Source organism: Podarcis filfolensis (assembly GCF_964270895.1).
Source record: "Podarcis filfolensis genome assembly, chromosome: 2".
Classification (NCBI taxonomy): Eukaryota; Metazoa; Chordata; class Lepidosauria; order Squamata; family Lacertidae; genus Podarcis; species Podarcis filfolensis.
Genome location: NC_139605.1, coordinates 1,434,158 through 1,453,306, shown reverse-complemented (window position 1 = coordinate 1,453,306; position 19,149 = coordinate 1,434,158). Strand labels below are relative to the sequence as shown.

The 19,149-nt window shown below is 47.4% G+C and overlaps 2 protein-coding genes across 4 annotated transcripts; both read left to right on the top strand.

The window, feature by feature from the left end:
• Positions 1–640: 640 nt before the first annotated feature.
• LOC310756969 (uncharacterized protein) lies at positions 641–7,624 on the top strand. 2 transcript variants are annotated; one of them, XM_083601982.1, is made up of 4 exons: positions 1,043–2,325; positions 3,257–3,514; positions 3,568–5,335; positions 6,539–7,624. In XM_083601982.1, the coding sequence occupies exon 3, from the start codon at positions 3,955–3,957 to the stop codon at positions 5,290–5,292; it is 1,338 nt and encodes a 445-aa protein (XP_083458108.1). In that variant the 5' UTR covers positions 1,043–2,325; positions 3,257–3,514; positions 3,568–3,954; the 3' UTR covers positions 5,293–5,335; positions 6,539–7,624. The 2 variants fall into 2 exon arrangements, with proteins under 2 accessions (XP_083458109.1, XP_083458108.1); XM_083601983.1 differs by lacking the exons at positions 1,043–2,325; positions 3,257–3,514 and adding an exon at positions 641–980 and having other exon boundaries at positions 3,767–5,335.
• A 5,372-nt stretch (positions 7,625–12,996) lies between these two features.
• Positions 12,997–18,910, top strand: PFDN6 (prefoldin subunit 6). 2 transcript variants are annotated; one of them, XM_083591705.1, is made up of 5 exons: positions 12,997–13,127; positions 13,697–13,809; positions 15,378–15,448; positions 15,534–15,658; positions 18,692–18,910. In XM_083591705.1, exons 2-5 carry the CDS (start codon positions 13,746–13,748, stop codon positions 18,810–18,812), a joined length of 381 nt encoding a protein of 126 aa, XP_083447831.1. In that variant the 5' UTR covers positions 12,997–13,127; positions 13,697–13,745; the 3' UTR covers positions 18,813–18,910. The 2 variants fall into 2 exon arrangements, with proteins under 2 accessions (XP_083447831.1, XP_083447830.1); XM_083591704.1 differs by having other exon boundaries at positions 13,050–13,127; positions 13,625–13,809.
• Positions 18,911–19,149: the final 239 nt, after the last annotated feature.

The following is a 19,149-nucleotide window of genomic DNA, read 5'->3' as shown; positions in this document are numbered from 1 at the left end:
TGTCATTTTGTCTAATTCTGCGTAGTCCATTAATTTTGTTTGCCATTCTTCTTCGTCAGACTTTCTGCCTCTCTTCCAACCCCACCCCCCTCCACCCATTTAATTCACCATCTATTCAAAACCTTTACTCATGAGGTAATACTCGGTATTTTTCTTTATAGACATTTTTATGGACGTATTTTTAAGCCGATTTTGCGCACCTGGTGGGGACCGCCTCCCCACCCCCTAGCAATGGCCCCGAAGGGGCTGCCTGGGCTTCTCCTGCCCAGGGATCTTATGTGGGGTCCGTTAAAAGGATCCCTGGAGATCCACTGCCCCCCCAAGCCTTCCCGGAAGCTCCATCCTCTCCCCTCTCTCTGTGGGGAGGAAGGAGGAAGAAAGGAGACCCGTCTCTCTCAGGCAGCCCCATGTCTCTTCCCACCCCCAGAGGCTGGGTCCATCTCTGGGCTTCACAGACGACCTTGCAAGGCAAACCTGGGCGGGGGGGGGGAGACACTCCTGGCTTCCCTGGATCAGCCCCTCCCCCACTCTCCTGATTCTAAGAAAGAAGTTGGGGGGTCCCTTCCTTTTCACCCCCATCCTCTCCCCTCCCAACTTCCCTGTTTGTAGATTGAAAACCACGACCCCCCCCCAGATATGATGCCCCTCCCGTAGCCATCTCCACCCTCTGCTGTGGGGAGGAGAGGCAACTTGGGGGGGGGGAGATGGAGCCCCAAGAGCAGGAGGCTAAAGGCAGCGCCGTCCCGTCCACTTCCCATCCCAACACAGCAAGGGGCTGCTCTCTACTAAGTAGCTCTAAGGGCAAGCGCATCCCAAAAGGAACCGGAAGTGTCGCTGCTAAATGTGCCGCCAAGAGTGTAGATTCGGAATAGCGAGGAGGGGCGTCAGTGAAGAAACACCCCCCCCCCAAAAAAAATCCCTTTCTATTGCACATAAGAAACGCGGACTAATCTGGAGCCAGGGAGGCGGAAGACCAAGAGGTAAAGAGGGAGAGGAGGGGGGGAAATAGAGGAGGGGGGGCATAAGAGGGGAGGACAAAGAGACCCCCCGTAAGGAAAGCGCCCTCCCTGGGGCCCGTCGACAGGGGCCCCGATCCAGGCCCCGACCCAGGTGGGAAGGGGGGACCCAACACCTGCAGGGCTGGCCTTGCAAGATCTCCTGGGCAGCAGCAGCACCGCCAGACTCCCCTTTCTCTTTCCTGGGGGGCCGAGAGATGCTCAGCTGCCCTGCCCCCCCTGGAGGCCTTGGCGGGAAGGGGAATGAGGACCCCAAGCAGGGCTGGGGTGGGGCTGAGGCCCCCCATTCTCCCCTGGCAGGAATCCCTGGGGTCGTGGGGCGCCTGGCTGGGGAAAGGGAGAGAGGGAGTCCAGGGAAGGGTTAAAGGAAGGGGAGGAGCCTCGACTGAGACCCCTCCCCTTCCAGCACCCCTGACCCCCTTCTCCCCCCCTTCCCTGATGACACCACCAGGTTATCTGCATTCACTAGGACTCATCTCCATACTTTGGATTGTCCTGAATACCACCATTTGGTAGCCTAGCCCAAAACCAAAAGTCCCACTGAGATGATGATTGATAATATTGTCATTTATCCATTTTAGACCCCTAAGTAGTAGCAATTGCAAGGACATTGTGCTGCTCTCCTCTGTACAGTTCCACCCTTATTTCAGACCTTGTGGCTGATTTAAATGTTTAGCTGCTGATAACATGGCAACGTTTAGCAGGTGATATTGTGAGGTTTAGCTGGTGATAAACCACAAGTGATATTGTGAGTTTTGGTAATGATAACATTACGATCTTTATCTGCTAATAGCACTGCAATATTTAGCAGGTGATATTGTGAGGTTTAGCTGCTACTAGCATCACAGCGTTTAGCTGGTAAGTTATCGCAATGTTGAAAAGCAAGTATCGCCTAGCCCTTGCACACATTGTGATTCGTAATATATTGCCAGCTCAGTATTAGGAAGCAGTTATCACGATGTAAACTTCAAGCCAGTCTTGGACAATATACCAATATATCGCCCAGCTCTAATCATGACCTATATTTCTGACCCAGTGCATCATTGCTGATTTTACCAGTTTGTCCTTTGTTTCCCATTCCAATAGCATCTTGTGCATTTTGGAAATCACTTTCTCTTTACTCGCAATAACAGCTCTTTCAAACTTTGAGTTAAAAAACTGATTTGATGGTATTGAAACCAATCCGCCACCACACGTCCCATCTCATCCTGTTTATTCAATTTTATTTCTTCTTCCGAAAATTACAAAATATCTCTGTAAGTTGCCCATTGTCCTTCCGTATTGCATTTTTTAAAAAGCTATTGCTTCTGTGGGTGAAAGCCAAATAAGTATCTTTCCTTCCAGCCGATTCTTATATTTATCCCACACTGCAAAAGGGATTTTCCTAATAACATGATTCATAAAGCTCTTGTGTGTTTAGTTTTATCATACCCTAAATAAGCGTACCAAACAAACATATTCTCATGACCTTGTAAATGCAACAGCTTAGTGTCTTTCAGTATAACCACTACTTAACTAGCAGAGGCATACTGCCTCACAGTAAAGATGAAAATCTTTGTTTCTTGTCCTGCCAGATAAACCTAAAATGTGTTCTGGAGCTTTCTAAAACTTTCTGGAACTTTCTAGTTCTGGAAAGATTGAACACTCACTCGCCCCAACAAGGCTGGCAGATGGAGGTATAGATCAAAGAACATTCTCCTTCCTGAGCACTCCTTCAGCTGACAGCAAGCTTGTCACTCTTTCTCTGACAGGCCCATACCACAGTCCCTAAAAAAATACTCCCAAAATGGTCAATATGAACCTCCTGAGGACCAACAGACTGTGAAGATGATTAAGAAACATATAGAAGTTGAATGAGGAAAAATATGGCCCGGGGGTGGAGGATTGGTATGCAGAGGATAATAGCAAGAAATTGGAAAAGCGAAATCATCCCTTCAAAGATTGAATTGCAAGCCAAATTGATAGAATACTTACAATTAGCAAAGAGAAAGGGAACAGTGAGAGGAAATTCAACTCAAGAAGTCAATAAGGAATGGATAATTATTAAGGAATGTCGCAAAGGGTACTGCAGTAACGGAAGCTTCCTGGCAGATATCGAATGAGGCATGTCATAGAAAGTAATTGTTGGAAAAGGTTAAGATTTAAGACAAAGAGAAATAACTTTAGGAAACTGTAAATAATAGTTTAAATGTAAAATAGTACAACGGGTTTAGTCAGAAGTTTCTTTTCTTTTGATTCAGATGTAAATGAGTTCCTTTTCTGCTTATACTTTTAGTACTTCTTGTCTTTTTGTCTGTACTTTGTATTTTCTTTTATTTATTTATACTTTTCACAATCTTTATATTGTACAGATTGTATGGGATGTATGTTAGTACTGTATGTTCTGTGTGCATTTTAAGATTTGTTTTGCTTAATAAAATTCAATTTAAAAAGGAAAAAAGAAAAAGAAACATATAGAGGTTGAGTGAGGAAAAATATGGCCCGGAGATGGAGGATTAGTATGCAGAGGATGAAATATGTCATTGGAAACTATGAACCAGACTAGTAGAAGGCATGTTCATGGACATTTCTGCACTGCTGGGGGTTGGACTAGATGGCCCCCAGGGTGTCTTCCAACTCTTCAGTTCTATGATTCTATGACATGGGGGGGGGAACATGGAAGGATGTACAAGATGTTAAAATAGGAGAAGGTGCTAATTGAACTTTATGTGTTTCATATTCTTTTGTTTTCTTCCTTGAAACACGAACAGGAGTTTATGTTCCATGCACTCCAAAGAATGAAGTGGAGAAGACAGTCAGAATTCTGGGGGACATCTGAAATTTCCTTAGGATTAACAAAGAAACTATTTAAATGCATTGAAAGTGGTATGTGATTCAGTCAATGAACACACAAACTTCACATCAATGAACTCAAAGAGTGGAGAAACCATTTCAGGCTATGGAGCATGGAAAAAGCTTAAATGATAGTGGAACACCTAGAAAACATCAACAGACTAACACAGGGAAGAAACCATTTAAATGTGTGGAGTGTGGGAAAAGCTTCACTGGTAGCGGAACACTTAGAAGACATCAACGGACTCACACAGGAGAGAAACCGTTTAAATGTATGGAGTGTGGTAAGAACTTCGCACAGAGGTCACACCTTCATGCACATCAACAAACTCACACAGGGGAGAAAGCATTTGAGTGTATGGAGTGTGAAAAGAGCTTCAGACAGAGGCCACACCTTCAGGTGCATCAGCGAACTCACACAGGGGAGAAAGCCTTTCAATGCATGGAGTGTGGAAAGAGCTTCAGTGACAGTGGAACGCTTAGAGTTCATCAACGGATTCACACAGGAGAGAAACCATATAAATGTATGGTGTGTGGAAAGAGCTTCAGTGATTATAGAACACTTAAAAAACATCAACGGATTCATACAGGGGAGAAACCATTTGAATGTATGGAATGTGGAAAGAGCTTCAGAGAGAGGTCGCACCTTCATGCTCACCAACGAATTCACACGGGGGAGAAACCATATAAATGTATGGAGTGTGGAAAGAGCTTCAGTGATGGTGGAACTCTTAGAGTTCATCAACGGATTCACACAGGGGAGAAACCATATAAATGTACGGAGTGTGGAAAGAGCTTCACTGATAACAGAACACTTAGAAAACATCAACGGATTCACACAGGGGAGAAACCATATGAATGTATGGAGTGTGGAAAGAGCTTCAGCCAGAGTTCAAGCTATAGAAACCATCAAAGGACCCACACAGGGGAGAAACCATTTAAATGCATGCAGTGTGGAATGAACTTCACTAATAGTTCACACCTTCGGTCACATGAACGAACTCACACAGGGGAGAAACCATTTAAATGCATGGAGTGTGGAAAGAACTTCAGGGACATTTCACAGCTTCGTTCACATGAACGAACTCACATAGTTGAGAAACCACTTAAATGCATGGATTGTGGAAAGAACTTCAGGGACATTTCACACCTTCGTGTACATCATAGAACTCACACAGGGGAGAAACCATTTGAATGCATGGAGTGCGGAAAGAGGTTTAATCGGAGTGAAACACTTAGAATCCATCATCGAACTCACACAGGGGAAAAACCATTTAAATGTATGGAGTGTGGAAAGAGCTTCAGTGACAGTGGAACACTTAGAATTCATCAACGAATTCACACAGGGGAGAAACCATATAAATGTACAGAGTGTGGAAAGAGCTTCACTTATAATAGAACACTTAAAACACACCAACGGATTCACATGGAAGAAACCATGTAAATGTATGGAGTGCGGAAAGATCTTCAGTGACAATGGTAAATTTGTTGTTTAGTCATTTAGTCGTGTCCGACTCTTCGTGACCCCATGGACCAGAGCACGCCAGGCACTCCTGTCTTCTACTGCCTCCTGCAGTTGGTCAGACTCATGTTTGTAGCTTCGAGAACACTGTCCAACCATCTTGTCCTCTGTCGTCCCCTTCTCCTTGTGCCCTCAATCTTTCCCAACATCAGGGTCTTTTCCAGGGAGTCTTCTCTTCTCATGAGGTGGCCAAAGTATTGGAGCCTCAGCTTCACGATCTGTCCTTCCAGTGAGCACTCAGGGCTGATTTCCTTAAGAATGGATGTGTTTGATCTTCTTGCAGTCCATGGGACTCTCAAGAGTCTCCTCCAGCACCATAATTCAAAAGCATCCATTTTTGGTGATCAGCCTTCTTTATGGTCCAGCTCTCACTTCCATACATCACTACTGGGAAAACCATGGCTTTAACTATACGGACCTTTGTCAGCAAGGTGATGTCTCTGCTTTTTAAGATGTTGTCTAGGTTTGCCATCGCCTTTCTCCCAAGGAGCAGGCGTCTTTTAATTTCGTGACTGCTGTCACAATCTGCAGTGATCATGGAGCCCAAGAAAGTAAAATCTCTCCCTGCCTCCATTTCTTCCCCTTCTACTTGCCAGGAGGTGATGGGCCCAGTGGCCATGATCTTCGTTTTTTTTATGTTGAGCTTCAGACCATATTTTGCGCTCTCCTCTTTCACCCTCATTAAAAGGTTCTTTAATTCCTCCTCACTTTCTGCCATCAAGGTTGTGTCATCTGCATATCTGAGGTTGTTGATATTTCTTACGGTGATCTTAATTCCGGCTTGGGATTCATCCAGCCCAGCCTTTCGCATGATGAATTCTGCATATAAGTTAAATAAGCAGGGAGACAATATACAGCCTTGCTGTACTCCTTTCCCAATTTTGAACCAGTCAGTTGTTCCATATCCAGTTCTAACTGTAGCTTCTTGTCCCACATAGAGATTTCTCAGGAGACAGATGAGGTGATCAGGCACTCCCATTTCTTTAAGAACTTGCCATAGTTTGCTGTGGTCAACACAGTCAAAGGCTTTTGCATACTCAATGAAGCAGAAGTAGATGTCTTTCTGGAACTCTCTAGCTTTCTCCATAATCCAGCACATGTTTGCAATTTGGTCTCTGGTTCCTCTGCCCCTTCGAAATCCAGCTTGCACTTCTGATGGTAAATTTAGAATTCATCAATGGATTCACACAAGGGAGAAACCATATACAGTCGTATCTTGGATCCTGAACGCCTTGCAAGTTGAACGTTGTGGCTCTCGAACGCCACAAACCCGGAAGTAATTTTTCCGATTTGTGAGTGTTCTTTGGAACTGAACATCCGATGCGGCTTCTGCAGCTTCCAATAGGTTGCAGGAGTTTCCTGCAGCTTACCAGATGCTGTGCTTTGTATCCGAACATTTTGGAAGTCAAGCAGACTTCCGGAACGCATTATGTTTGACAGAATAATATGAAATTACTTTCTAAAATGTATAAATTATTTCTAGAAGGATTTACAAAGATGAACACGTTAAATTTGTCATATGTGGTGGACATGCATGATAGTAAAAGCATTTTGGAAAATGATATATAGTGAATTGAAAAAAAATGTTTAAAATAACTTTTATAAAAAAACCGAAGCTTCTCTTTTAGGACTCATAGGTGTAGAAATTTCAAGTGAGCAGGATAGGTTATTTATGTACACAACGATGGCTGCGCAGATGGTATTAGCCCAGAGATGGAAAAAAGACAAAGTCCCTACCAGAGAAGAATGGCAGATTAAGTTGATGGACTGTGCCAAATTGGCATGTGAATTTAAATAATAATTTGGAAAATTTAATAAATAGATTTCCAGAAAAAGAGAGGAAAACAGAATTCATCAACAGATTCACACAGGGGAGAAACCATATAAATGCATGGAGTGTGGAAAGAGCTTCACTGAGACTTGAAACCTTAGAAAACATCAAGGAACTCACGTGGGAAAAACCATTTAAATGTATAAAGAAAAAGCTTCAGGCAGAGTACAGAGCTTGATATGCATCAGTGGACCCACAGAGAGGAGAAAGCATTTAAATGCATGGTGTGTGGAAAGAACTTCAGTAGTAGTGGAAACCTCAGACAACATCAATGGACTTTCAAAGGGGAGAGACCATTTCAATGTATGCAGTGAAGAAAGGAGTTTATTGATACTGTAGTGGAAAACTTAAGAAGACCTCAAGAAGCTCAGACAAGGGTGAAATCATGTAAATGTCAGGAATATAATTAGAGTTTCATTCACAGTTTCAGTCTTTAATGTATAGACATGAAGGGAGCGTCTCACAATAGTAAGCATAATGTAAGATTTAATGTACTGTAATGTTACATAGGGAGGGGGAGAGTGTGAATCTTCTTACATCCCCAAGGTAATATTGCAAACCACATATATTATTTATATTTTATAAATTAATTCTGTTGCCACACCACCTCATACTCCGCTACGTGAAGTGTCCAGATAAAACGTTATCTCTGCACAACTTGCATGAGGAGGGGAGGTGGCACAATGAAGAGGAGGCAGTGCCTGAGCATCTCGAAGGAATGTGCCAGGGTGGAGGGTGTTGACACAGGTTTGTGCAAAATGCTTCACTGTGAGCTTGAATATCTTTCTATTCCCTGAATAACAGACAGGGGAGAAACCATGCAGATGAGTGTAATAACATGGAATGTGAATGGACTAAATACGAAATCCAAAGGCAATAAGATAACACATGTATTAAGAAAGAAGAAATTAGATTCAATAAGCTGGATCCATCTCTGGGCTTCACATAGGGTCTTGCAGTGCACACCTGGGTGGGGGTGGGAAACCCAACTTTGCGGCTGGCTTGCCTGGATCAGCCCCTCCCCTGCCACCCTGGCAGCTGCCCCCCATGTGCTGAGACCCAATCCATCCGCATCCAAAGATGGTAAATGCATGAACATTTCCAGCTTGGGTGCTTCCTGGGCAAAGGACCCATTTTCATGATAGACAATACCTGTGGCTGGAGGCTCTACACACAGGTGTGCATATTCAGGCCAAAGATTGCCAGTATTATAGGCAAGGTGGGTGAGTTTGCCAAATTTACAGGCTGTACACAAGTAAGAGTGCAGAGGTTGGCAACCTATGGCCCATGGGCTGGTAGCGGCCTGTAGAGGTCGCCCGACCGGCTCGTTATGACCCCTGCTACCCGCTGCCATCCACTCCTACTGACACGACACGGCGTGGGGACCGACTTATGGGTTGGTGGCGCATTCGCGCATGTGCACAGGCGCTCCTCTGACCCGGATGTGTGCAGGAAGTAATGTGATCACACATGTGCGGGAAGGAGATGCACCTGTGTGCATGCGCACTCGCTATTTCCATGCACACCAACCCAGAAGAGTGCGCATGCGCACACGCTCCAGCCCATCCTCTGACTGGCGGAGCGTGGACCGGCCTGTCGGCTGATAAGCTTGCCGTCCCCTGAGTTAGTGGATGAATTATAGGTCACAGCAACCCTGTTATATTTTCCCGTCTGTAACTTTTCATGAGATGAAATTGCGGTACAAATTCCAAAATAACTGCAAAATCTATGAAGAGAACCACAGGTGGAATGGTGGTGTGAGCTTTCCTGGTACAGAGTCCACATCAACAGCTTGCAGTCTTGTCACTAGTTCTCTGACAAACCCCCGACCCCAGAAACAACTCAGACGTGCGTCTCCAAAAATGGTCAGTATGGACCTCCTTCAGCCAAAGGGACTGTGCAGTTGATTCATAAATTTCTCAAGGTCAAAGGAGGTGGGAAATGTGGCTCATGGGGTGGAGGATTATTATGCAGAGATTTTTTAAAAAGTAATTAGGAACAGAGGGCATGTACATAGACAGAGAGCAGTTCCCTTTCCTGTGAGAAACCACTTAATTGATCGTGCTCCTTTATTATCAATATATATAAGACCTTAAATTTTCTTTTTCAGCCTCCCTCATAATGCAGCTGAATAATGGGATACTTTTATCAAAGTCTACTTCCAACAGGGGAAAGGAGGAGCTCCAGGGCAGGCTCTTGGTGGCCCCATTTTCCCACATCGTCCCCATGTGGCAACCCCATGGCTCCTGCTTTTGGGGTTTGGAGAAGATTGGGCTTTTCTATAATCCCAAATGTTATTCTACAGTCATGCTGCTAGGGAGTCCTCCTGCCAGCAGACTACACTATTTATTATTATTATTATTATTATTATTATTATTATTATTAATTATTATTATCCCATCTTATTCTCTGACGGGACTTAAGGCAATTAAGAACTGCTAAAAACATAAGAAAACCATCATACGGGTGCCACCAAAACCCAAAATTCTGCACAAGCTTTCCCACTGTTTTCATGTAAATGTTAATAATAATAATAATAATTTATTTATACCCCGCCCATCTGGTTGGGTTTCCCTAGCCACTCTGGGCAGCTTCCAACAAAACACTAAAATACAATAACCTATTAAACATTAAAAGCTTCCCTAAACAGGGCTGCCTTCAGATATCTTCTAAAAGTTTGGTAGTTATTTTTCTCTTTGACATCTGGTGGGAGGGCATTCCACAGGGCGGGTGCCACTACCGGGAAGGCCCTCTGCTTGGTTCCCTGTAACTTGGCTTCTCGCAGCGAGGGAACCGCCAGAAGGGTCCGGGCAGAACGATGGGGGTGGAGACGCTCCTTCAGGTATACTGGACCAAGGCCGTTTAGGGCTTTAAAGGTCAGCACCAACACTTTGAATTGTGCTCGGAAACATTCTGGGACCAATGTAGGTCTTTCAAGACTGGTGTTATGTGGTCTCAGCGGCCGCTCCCAGTCACCACTCTAGCTGCTGCATTCTGGATTAGTTGCAGTTTCCGGGTCACCTTTAAAGGTAGCCCCACATAGAGCTCATTACAGTAGTCTAAGTGGGTGATAACCAGAGCATACACCACTCTGGCAAGACAGTCCGCAGGCAGGTAGGGTCTCAGCCTGCGTACCAGATGGAGCTGATAAACAGCTGCCCTGGACACACATGTTGAATAGCATGGGGCGCAGAACAGACCCCAGAGGCACGCTGCAGGAAAATGGCCAACATATGGAACACGAGTCACTCAGTGCTACCTCCTGGGTTCACTCCTCCAGGAAGGAACTCACATGGGAAAAACAATTTAAATGTATGTTTGGTTGCAGAATAAATCCAGGCATATCTGGAGGATGTGGACCATTTAGACTGCATTTGTCCCAATTGAGTTTTAGGCCCTTCTCTTGGACTGAGACCACCCTGGTGGCGCTGGTTGATTATCTCTGGCGGGCTAGGGACAGAGGTAAAAGCTGTTTCCTGGTTCTGCTGGATCTCTTAGTGGCTTTTAATACAATCGACCACAGTATCTGGATAGCTGTTTGTGATAAAAATATATGCCTTACCCAATTTGTTGAAAATAAATATTTACTTGTCAGGCTGGCAACAGTTGAAACACTAGTATTATTTACAAACCCCTCCAGACAGCGTGTACATGAAGTCCCCACACCTCTCAGCTTGACCTCTCAGCAGTCAAGACACAGCGAACTGAATTCCATTTCATTTCCCCAATGCCACCTCTGCTTTCTGAAATACCGTATTTTTCGCTCTATAAGGCACACTTTTTTCCTACTAAAAAGTAAGGGGAAATGTGTGTGCGTCTTATGGAGCTAATGCAGACTGCACAGCTATCGCTGGCTTCAGCGATAGCCGCACGAAGCCTCTTCAGTGCAGCAAGAGCATTCCTCCCACTGCACTGAAGAGGCTTTGCATTGCTTTCGCAGCTGTTTGTTCTGGCTTCAGGGATAGAAGCAGAAGAAGAATTTGGATTTGATATTCCGCTTTATCACTACCCAAAGGAGTCTCAAAGCGGCTAACATTCTCCTTTCCCTTCCTCCCCCACAACAAACACTCTGTGGTGTGAGTGGGGCTGAGATACTTCAGAGAAGTGTGACTAATCCAAGATCACCCAGTTGCTGCATGTGGAGGAGCGGAGACGCGAACCCGGTTCACCGGATTACAAGTTTCCCGCTCTTAACCACTACACCACACTGGCTCTCATAGCCACGTGAAGCCTCTTCAACAACATTTCATTCAGAATGTTTTTTTCCCTTGTTTTGCTCCTCTGAAAACTAGGTGTGTCTTATAGAGCGAAAAATACGGTACATTCCCAATGAAATGACAATACAAATACTAACACATCCTCCTGGACGGTCTAGGACGGTAGGGAGTTAGGGGCAGGGTTATGCAGTGGTTCCGCTCCTTCCTCCTGGGCCGTGTCCAGAAAGTGATGTTGGGGGACCCCTGGGCACTCACTTGTGGGGTGCCTTAGGCCTCCGTCCTCTCCCCATGCTTTTTAACATTGCCTTCCCTCTGGGAAGCAGGTCACAGGTTGTGCCAATGCCTATGTTTTCTCAGTCCTTGAATCACATCACTTATAAAAAAAGTTTGTAATCAGTTATGTAATCACTACTAACAGTGCCTTTTTGCCTGTGTTAAGAAAAGCTGAAACCTCTACAATAGGCATAGGCAACCTTCAGCCCTCCAGATGTTTCGGACTACAATTCCCATCATCCCTGACCAATGGTCCTATTAGCTAAGGATGATGGGAACTGTAGTCCAAAACATCTGGAGAGCCGAAGGTTGCCTATGCCTGCTCTACAAAAATATTCCTCCACCATCATTCATTCCATAACACCTCCAAAAGTTCCCCATGGGTCATTCAGCTGTCCTTTACGGGGATTGAACCCGCAACCTTGGCATGATGAGCACCACGCTCTAACCAACGGAGCTATTGCAGTCTCAAATCAAAGCTTGATTTCGGTTCCGGCTGATATCCCTCCTGAGGGTGTTCTTTCCTGCAGCAGGATCTTAATCCTGGCCACTTAATTCAGAGGAAACCTTGACTTCTGAGTCAAAGTGGCAGGTTACCCTGTGGATCTCTTGAATCTCTACCCTGCCCACTTCCGTCCATGCGCCCTTGTGCCTTCCCTCCTTCTGACTGTCCAAGGGCCAACTCAGTATCCTGTTTTTTGGTGGAAAGTCATAACCAGAAAGGGAAGTTTAAAAATTATTTGACATGTTAGAAAAACAGTCCTCAGTCCATTGAGAATTTCTTATATGCTTATTTATTTATCGACAGACAGGAGGCAGTGTGGGTCCCCAAAGTTTACACACACACACACGTAGCTACAGCCCATTTATTTATTTATTTAGCATTATTAAATTTGGACGCTGCCCGTCCTCAGAGATCCCAGGGAAGCTCACAGCATGAAAATACAAAATAGAAAGAGAAAAATAAGAAAAAAGGGAAAAACCAATGGCAAAAGCGCGCAAACACGTTTACACGTGGCGCAGCCAGCCACGTGAATCGCATTCACACGATGCATTCAGAAACACTTTACTTTTCTCCACCCAACCCTTCCCCCCGACCACAAAAAAAAAAAATCCCCTCCTGGGAACTGTAGTTTGTCAAGGGCTCCGGGAACTGGAGCTCCGCTGGGGGACAAACTACATTTCCCGGTATCCTTTGCGGCGGGGAAGTGTTCGTAGCCCCCGGGACTTCGAGGCGACCGCTCTAGGACTACGCTCCCGTCCTGTGTTAAGCCGCCATCTTGGCGGGGGGCGGAAGTGACGCATCCAAAGGCGCTGGCGGCCCGTCTGCGCCTGTGCGGGAAGGAGCGAGACCGCGAGGGATCCTGGGTGACGCGGACGTGCTGCGGGCGGAAGTTTCTCGGGTTAGAGGTCGGGAGGAGGAGCTTTAGCGGAACGTGAGTCGGGGGCAGGGGTTGGGGGTGGGGGTAGGGGCAGAAAAAGAGGGGCAGGTGGGTGGGGGCACCAAGGGGCGAGGAGAGGGCGCCATGGGTGCTGGGGGGGGCTCAATGGGGGGAGGGGGCTGGGTGGGGAGGGGGCTCCAGGGGTGTCTGGGGGATCCATTGGAGGAGGTGGGGGGAGGGGAGCTGGAGGGGGAGGGACCCTGGGGGGTGGCTGCCCCCTTCCCCGTCTCCACACACCCAGAGGGGAGATGGGGAGGGGGCCAGAAGATGCCCCTGGGAGTTGGGGCAGCCCCTGGGGTGACCCATAGGCAGAGGGCAGCTTCACCATGCAGAACCGCCCCCCCGGGTTCAGTCCTCCCACACGGGCTTTTGTTCTGAGGATAGAGACCCCCCCCAGGAGCTGGTGGCGAGGGGCTGCTCCAAACTGGAGCCCTGAGGGGGACGTAAGCAGAGCCCTTTGACAGCTGGATCTGCCCTGTGTTTTCTCCTAGCTGCAGCTTCCTGGTGGCTCTTGGCTTTTCTGCCAGCAAAGCTGCAGTGGCAATTCCTTGCTTTTTCTGCAGAGAGTGCCACCCCCACCCCTGCTCCTGAGCCGCCTGAGAGGAGGAGGCGATGGCTGAAGCCCTGCAGAAGAAGCTCCAGGGAGAGCTGGAGAAATACCAGCAGCTGCAGAAAGGTAAATTCCACCACCACCTCTCATTATACACACACACACACACACACACACACACACACACACACAGCTATTCATAAGAAAGTATCAGAGCGCCTTAGAATAGCTGTACATGAAACAGTTCTAAAAGTTGACATCAGACAGCAGAAAAGCTCTCATCAGGCCTTTGAAAGCTGGCCGAACTCCAGTGGCAGGGGGTTCCGCAGGACGGGGCCAATAACTCAAAAGGCTCGGATTCTCCTTGTTGCCAAATGGGCCTCACCAACTTGGGGAATGAACAGCGACGCTCCTGCAGGTGACCTGAGTGGGAAATTGGGGTTCAGGCGGTCCCTGAAGCACCCTGGACCCAAGTTGCCCAGGGCTTTGTAAATTAATGCAAGGACATTATTATTATTATTGTTATTATTATTATTTGTTAAATAATTTTTATTATTTATTTATTATTTTATTAAATAATTTATTAAAAACAATACAGCATTAAATATTAAAAACTTCCCTAAACAGGGCTGTCTTCAGATATCTTTTAAAAATAAGATAGCTGGTTATTTCCTTCACATCTGGTGGGAGGGTGTTCCACAGGGCGAGCACCACTACCCAGAAGGCCCTCTGTCTGGTTCCCTGTAACCTCACTTCTCGCAATGAGGGAACCGCCAGAAGGCCCTTGAACCTGGCTCAGGAAGTGAGTCAGAAGACCACCTCAGAATCCCATTTCCCTGCACCAGAACATTATAGCAGCATCTCTCAGTTCTGGGCTTGCGTTTAAAATGTGGGAGTCTTTCCCCCCCCCATTTCTTATATGTGCTGTCTAGACACCTGTCACGCCTCGACCTCCCACCAAGAAGTAGCTGGGCCCACTTAAAAGTTAAGTTCTTGGAAGTTTTGAAGCACAAGTTGGGCGGCCACCTCTCATGGATGCTTTAGTTGAGATTCCTGCATTGCAGGGGGTTGGACTAGATGACCCTCGGGTCCCTTCCAATACTATGCTTTTGGGTTGGATGCCATTCATTCCTGTGGACTGCCGGTCTATGTTGTGTTGGTTCTAATATTTTTCCATGTGTGTTTTACACTTTTAACTCTGTGGATTTCCTTTTTTTGTTTGTTTTACAGGGGGGAACTCTTCCTCGTCCCCGCTTTTTAAAAATAATAATAATAATAATAATAATAATTTTATAAGCTTTTACAAAGTACAGAAAAAGGAAAAAATATCCAAAAATTTAAAACACAAATGATATTCCATATTCCTCTCATCATGACTCCCTTCCCCCCTTCTTGAGTTCCCTATATTTTATATATTTCCTGCATTTCCCAATTAAATGAAATTGTTATTTACAATCTCTTATACATACACAAATGTGTGTGTGTGTGTGTGTGTAAAATTTATACTGCACATTATTTATATTAAGCCTGCTAACATCTTTATTTGTTTACAGAAATTTTGCAAATGCTCTATAAATGATTTCCATTCTTCCTTACAAACTTGATCTTCTTGATTATTCTTATTATTTTGGTGAGCGTTGCCCGTTCTGCATAGTCCATCAATTTCTGTGCCCGTTCTTCTTCCCCGCTTCCAGATATCAGCAAGTGCATGACGGCCCGGCAGAAGCTGGAGGCTCAGCTGACCGAGAACAACGTGGTGAAGGAGGTGAGCCCCCGCCCCCCCAGCCTTTGCAGAAGCCGCCCCTTGAGCGCCCTCCCTCCCTCCCTGCTGACCTTTCCTTCCTCTGCAGGAGCTGGACCTGTTGGATTCATCCAACACCGTCTACAAGCTGATTGGGCCCGTCTTGGTGAAGCAGGACACAGACGAGGCCAAAGCCACGGTCGCGAAACGGCTGGACTACATCGCAGGGGAGATGTGAGTGCTGCCTCCATCCCGCGGGGAGGCTCTGCTACAGCCGTTTTTCATATATATATATATATGTGTGTGTGCGCGCGCGCGTGTGCACGCGCACACACACACACACACACACACACAGAGTCATACCTCGGGTTGAAGTTGCTTTAGGTTGAGCGCTTTTGGGTTGCGCTTCGTGGTGACCCGGAAGTAACGGAATGCATACTTCCGGGTTTTGCCGCTCGCGCATGCGCAAACGGTCATAATGACGTCACACACATGCGCGGCAGTGGCGAATTGTCGTGCGAATGCGGGTTGCATTCGCTTCAGGATGCAAACAGGGCTCCAGAACGGATCCCGTTCGTATCCAGAGGTACCATTGTATGTATACATAATTTTATTGGGATTATTCTAGTAAAGGGAAGAAGAAAAAAAGGGGGGAAGAGAATAGGGGAAATTGTGTGCACTTGAAAATGTGGGGAGCTTTAAGATAAATTCAACAGTGTAAATAAGTTTTGATGGATGCGATAATGGAAAACTGAATTGTTTAGTTTATGTAAAATGTGTAGGGATTTGTGTTATGCAAAATTATATATATATATATATATATATATATATATATATATATATATATATGAATGAATGAATGAAAATTCAGTGGACACTCGGGTTAAGAACGTAATTTGTGCGGGATGCACGTTCGCAACCCGCAGTGTTCACAACTTGCAGTGGCGCTTATGCGCAAAGTGTGATTTACCGCTTCTGCGCATAGGCGACTTCCAAAACCCGGAAGTAACCTGGGTTTCAGAGCGTCCGTAACCTGAAAAAATGCAGCCTGAAGCGTCTGTAACCCAAGGTATGATTGTATGTAAAAAAACATTTTAAAAGCAGAAGAATACGGCAATAATGAAAAAAAAATGGCCATGAAATATAATCAAGGCTACAAAACTATATTAAGTGTATGTGAATCCGTGGGTTGCTATGGCTCACTAGCTGTTCGTGACGAGGACTTAAGCAGCTGTGATTCCTGCATTGCGGGGGGTGGGACTAGATGACCCTGGGCGACCCCTTTGCGATTCTTTAACGTCTGTGGGACCTTCAGGTTCAGAGACAGGCTGCTGTGGAGTTACCTCTGCAAGGGGGGGCCCATGCCAGGGTCCCACAGGGAGCAGTTGTGGCCACTAATTGGGGTGGTTTGTACAGACCCAGGACCGCACAAACCCAGAGTGTGGCATAATAGTTAGAGCCTTGGACTAGGACCTGGGAGGGCAGGGTTCGAATCCCCACTCTTGTCGTGTAGTTCGCTGGGGTGACCTTGGAGTCAGTCCCCACCTCTTGGCCTCACCTACCTCACAGAGTTGTTGTGGAGAGGAGGAGGAGAGCTGTGCACCTTGAGCTCCTCAAAAGATAAAGCTGGCATCAGTCCATCAAGGTTGAATCCTGACAAGACAGAAGCACTGTTTTGGGGGGACAGGAGGTGGGCGGGTGTGGGGGACTCCCTTGTCCTGAATGGGGTAACTGTGCCCCTGAAGGACCAGGTGCACAGCCTGGGAGTCATTTTGGACTTGCAGCTGTCCATGGAGGCGCAGGTCAATTCTGTATCTAGGGCGGCTGTCTACCAGCTCCATCTGGTAGGCAGGATGAGACCCTCCCTGCCCGCAGACTGTCTGGCCAGAGTGGCGCATGCTCTGGTTATCTCCCACTTGGACTACTGCAATGCGCTCTATGTGGGGCTACCTTTGAAGGTGACCCAGAAACTGCAGTTAATCCACCGGTCTTGAAAGACCTACATTGGTCCCAGAACGTTTCCGAGCACAATTCAAAGTGTTGGTGCTGACCTTTAAAGCCCTAAATGGCCTCGGTCCAGTATACCTGAAGGAGCGTCTCCACCCCCATCGTTCTGCCCAGACACTGAGGTCCAGCGCCAAGGGCCTTCTGGCAGTTCCCTCACTGCGAGAAGCAAAACTACAGGGAACCAGGCAGAGGGCCTTCTCGGTGGTGGCACCCGCCCTGTGGAACACCCTCCCACCAGATGTCAAAGAGATACCGTATTTTTCGCCCTATAGGATGCACTTTTTCCCCTCCAAAAATGAAGGGGAAATGTGTGTGCGTCCTATGGGGCGAATGCAGGCTTTTGCTGAAGCCTGGAGAGCGAGAGGCGTCGGTGCGCCGACATCTCTCGCTCTCCAGGCTCCAGGAAGCTAGCCGCAAGCCTTGCATGCCCGGGGGGAGTTTGGAGTCCTTTGGAGGACTCCCCGTGCTTCGCGTAGGTTTCCGCAAGCCTTGCGCGCCTGGGGGGGAGATCCCCATGGGCGCGCACGGCTTGCCAGCGGCAGCCTGCAGCGCGGAGCACGGGGCACCCTTCGGAGGACGCCCCATGCTTCACGCAGGTGTGCGCAGCCTGCCCCCCGGCGCGTGGGCACCCTGAAGCAGAGCGCCCCTCGCGCCGGGCAGACATCGGCCAGCCCCACAAGCTTGGGGGACAGCCGGGAGGCGCAGCGCCGCAATCCCACTGTTCCCCGACCTGGTTTTGGGGGGGAAATAAAGGGAAAAAAATTTTCCTTTATTTCCCCCCCAAAAAAGTAGGTGCGTCCTATGGGACGGAGCGTCCTATGGGACGAAAAATACGGTAAACAACTACCTGACATTTAGAAGACATCTGAAGGCAGCCCTGTTTAGGGAAGTTTTTAATATGTGACATTTTAATGTATTTTTAATCTTTGTTGAAAGCCGCCCAGAGTGGCTGGGGAAACCCAGCCAGATGGGTGGGGTACAAATAATAAATTATTATAACCAATTAAAAACTAAAAATAAGATACAAGGACAGCTGGCTAGCCACCTTGGGGAGGAGGAGGAGATGAGCTCTGCTGTCAGAGGGGTCACTTCTCTGAACACGTGTTGTTGGGGTTCTTCGAAATGTAGTGTTGGGAGGGCTCCCTGGGTGTCATCTAGCCGAACCCCCTTGCAGTGCGGGGCTCGCGGTGTTCTCAGCCTCCCCGGGGGTTGTGAAGCCACAAGCGCTGACGCCGCCTCCACTGTGTCCTGTCGTTTCAGCAAGCGCTACGAGGGCCAGATGCAGGATTACGAGAAGAAGTCGGACCAGCAGCGGGAGACGCTGGCGCGGCTGCAGCAGGAGTTCCAAAAGGCCCAGGCCAAGGGGGCCGTCAAGGCCTGAGGGGAGTTGGGGGGGCTGTTCCTGGACTGTGGGGGGAGGGATGGGGCACCGTTGCGAGGCCTGCTCCGCTGGGCAGAAATAAAAGCTAGGGCCAAGTCTCCCAACTCTCTCTCTTTCGCACTCGGACCTCGCCATGCGCAATGGGGAGGGGGAGGCCCCTGGAAAGGAGACATCCCCCCAACACGAAGCCGACACACAAAATCTGTCCCTGTGGCCTGGTACCCGTGGGGCTCTCTCTAGGGTCAGGCTGCGGCAGCTTCGAAGGGTGGCTGGTCTGGGATCCTGGAACGGTAGAGTTGGAATGGGGGACCCCCAGGGCCATCTAGTCCAGCCCCCT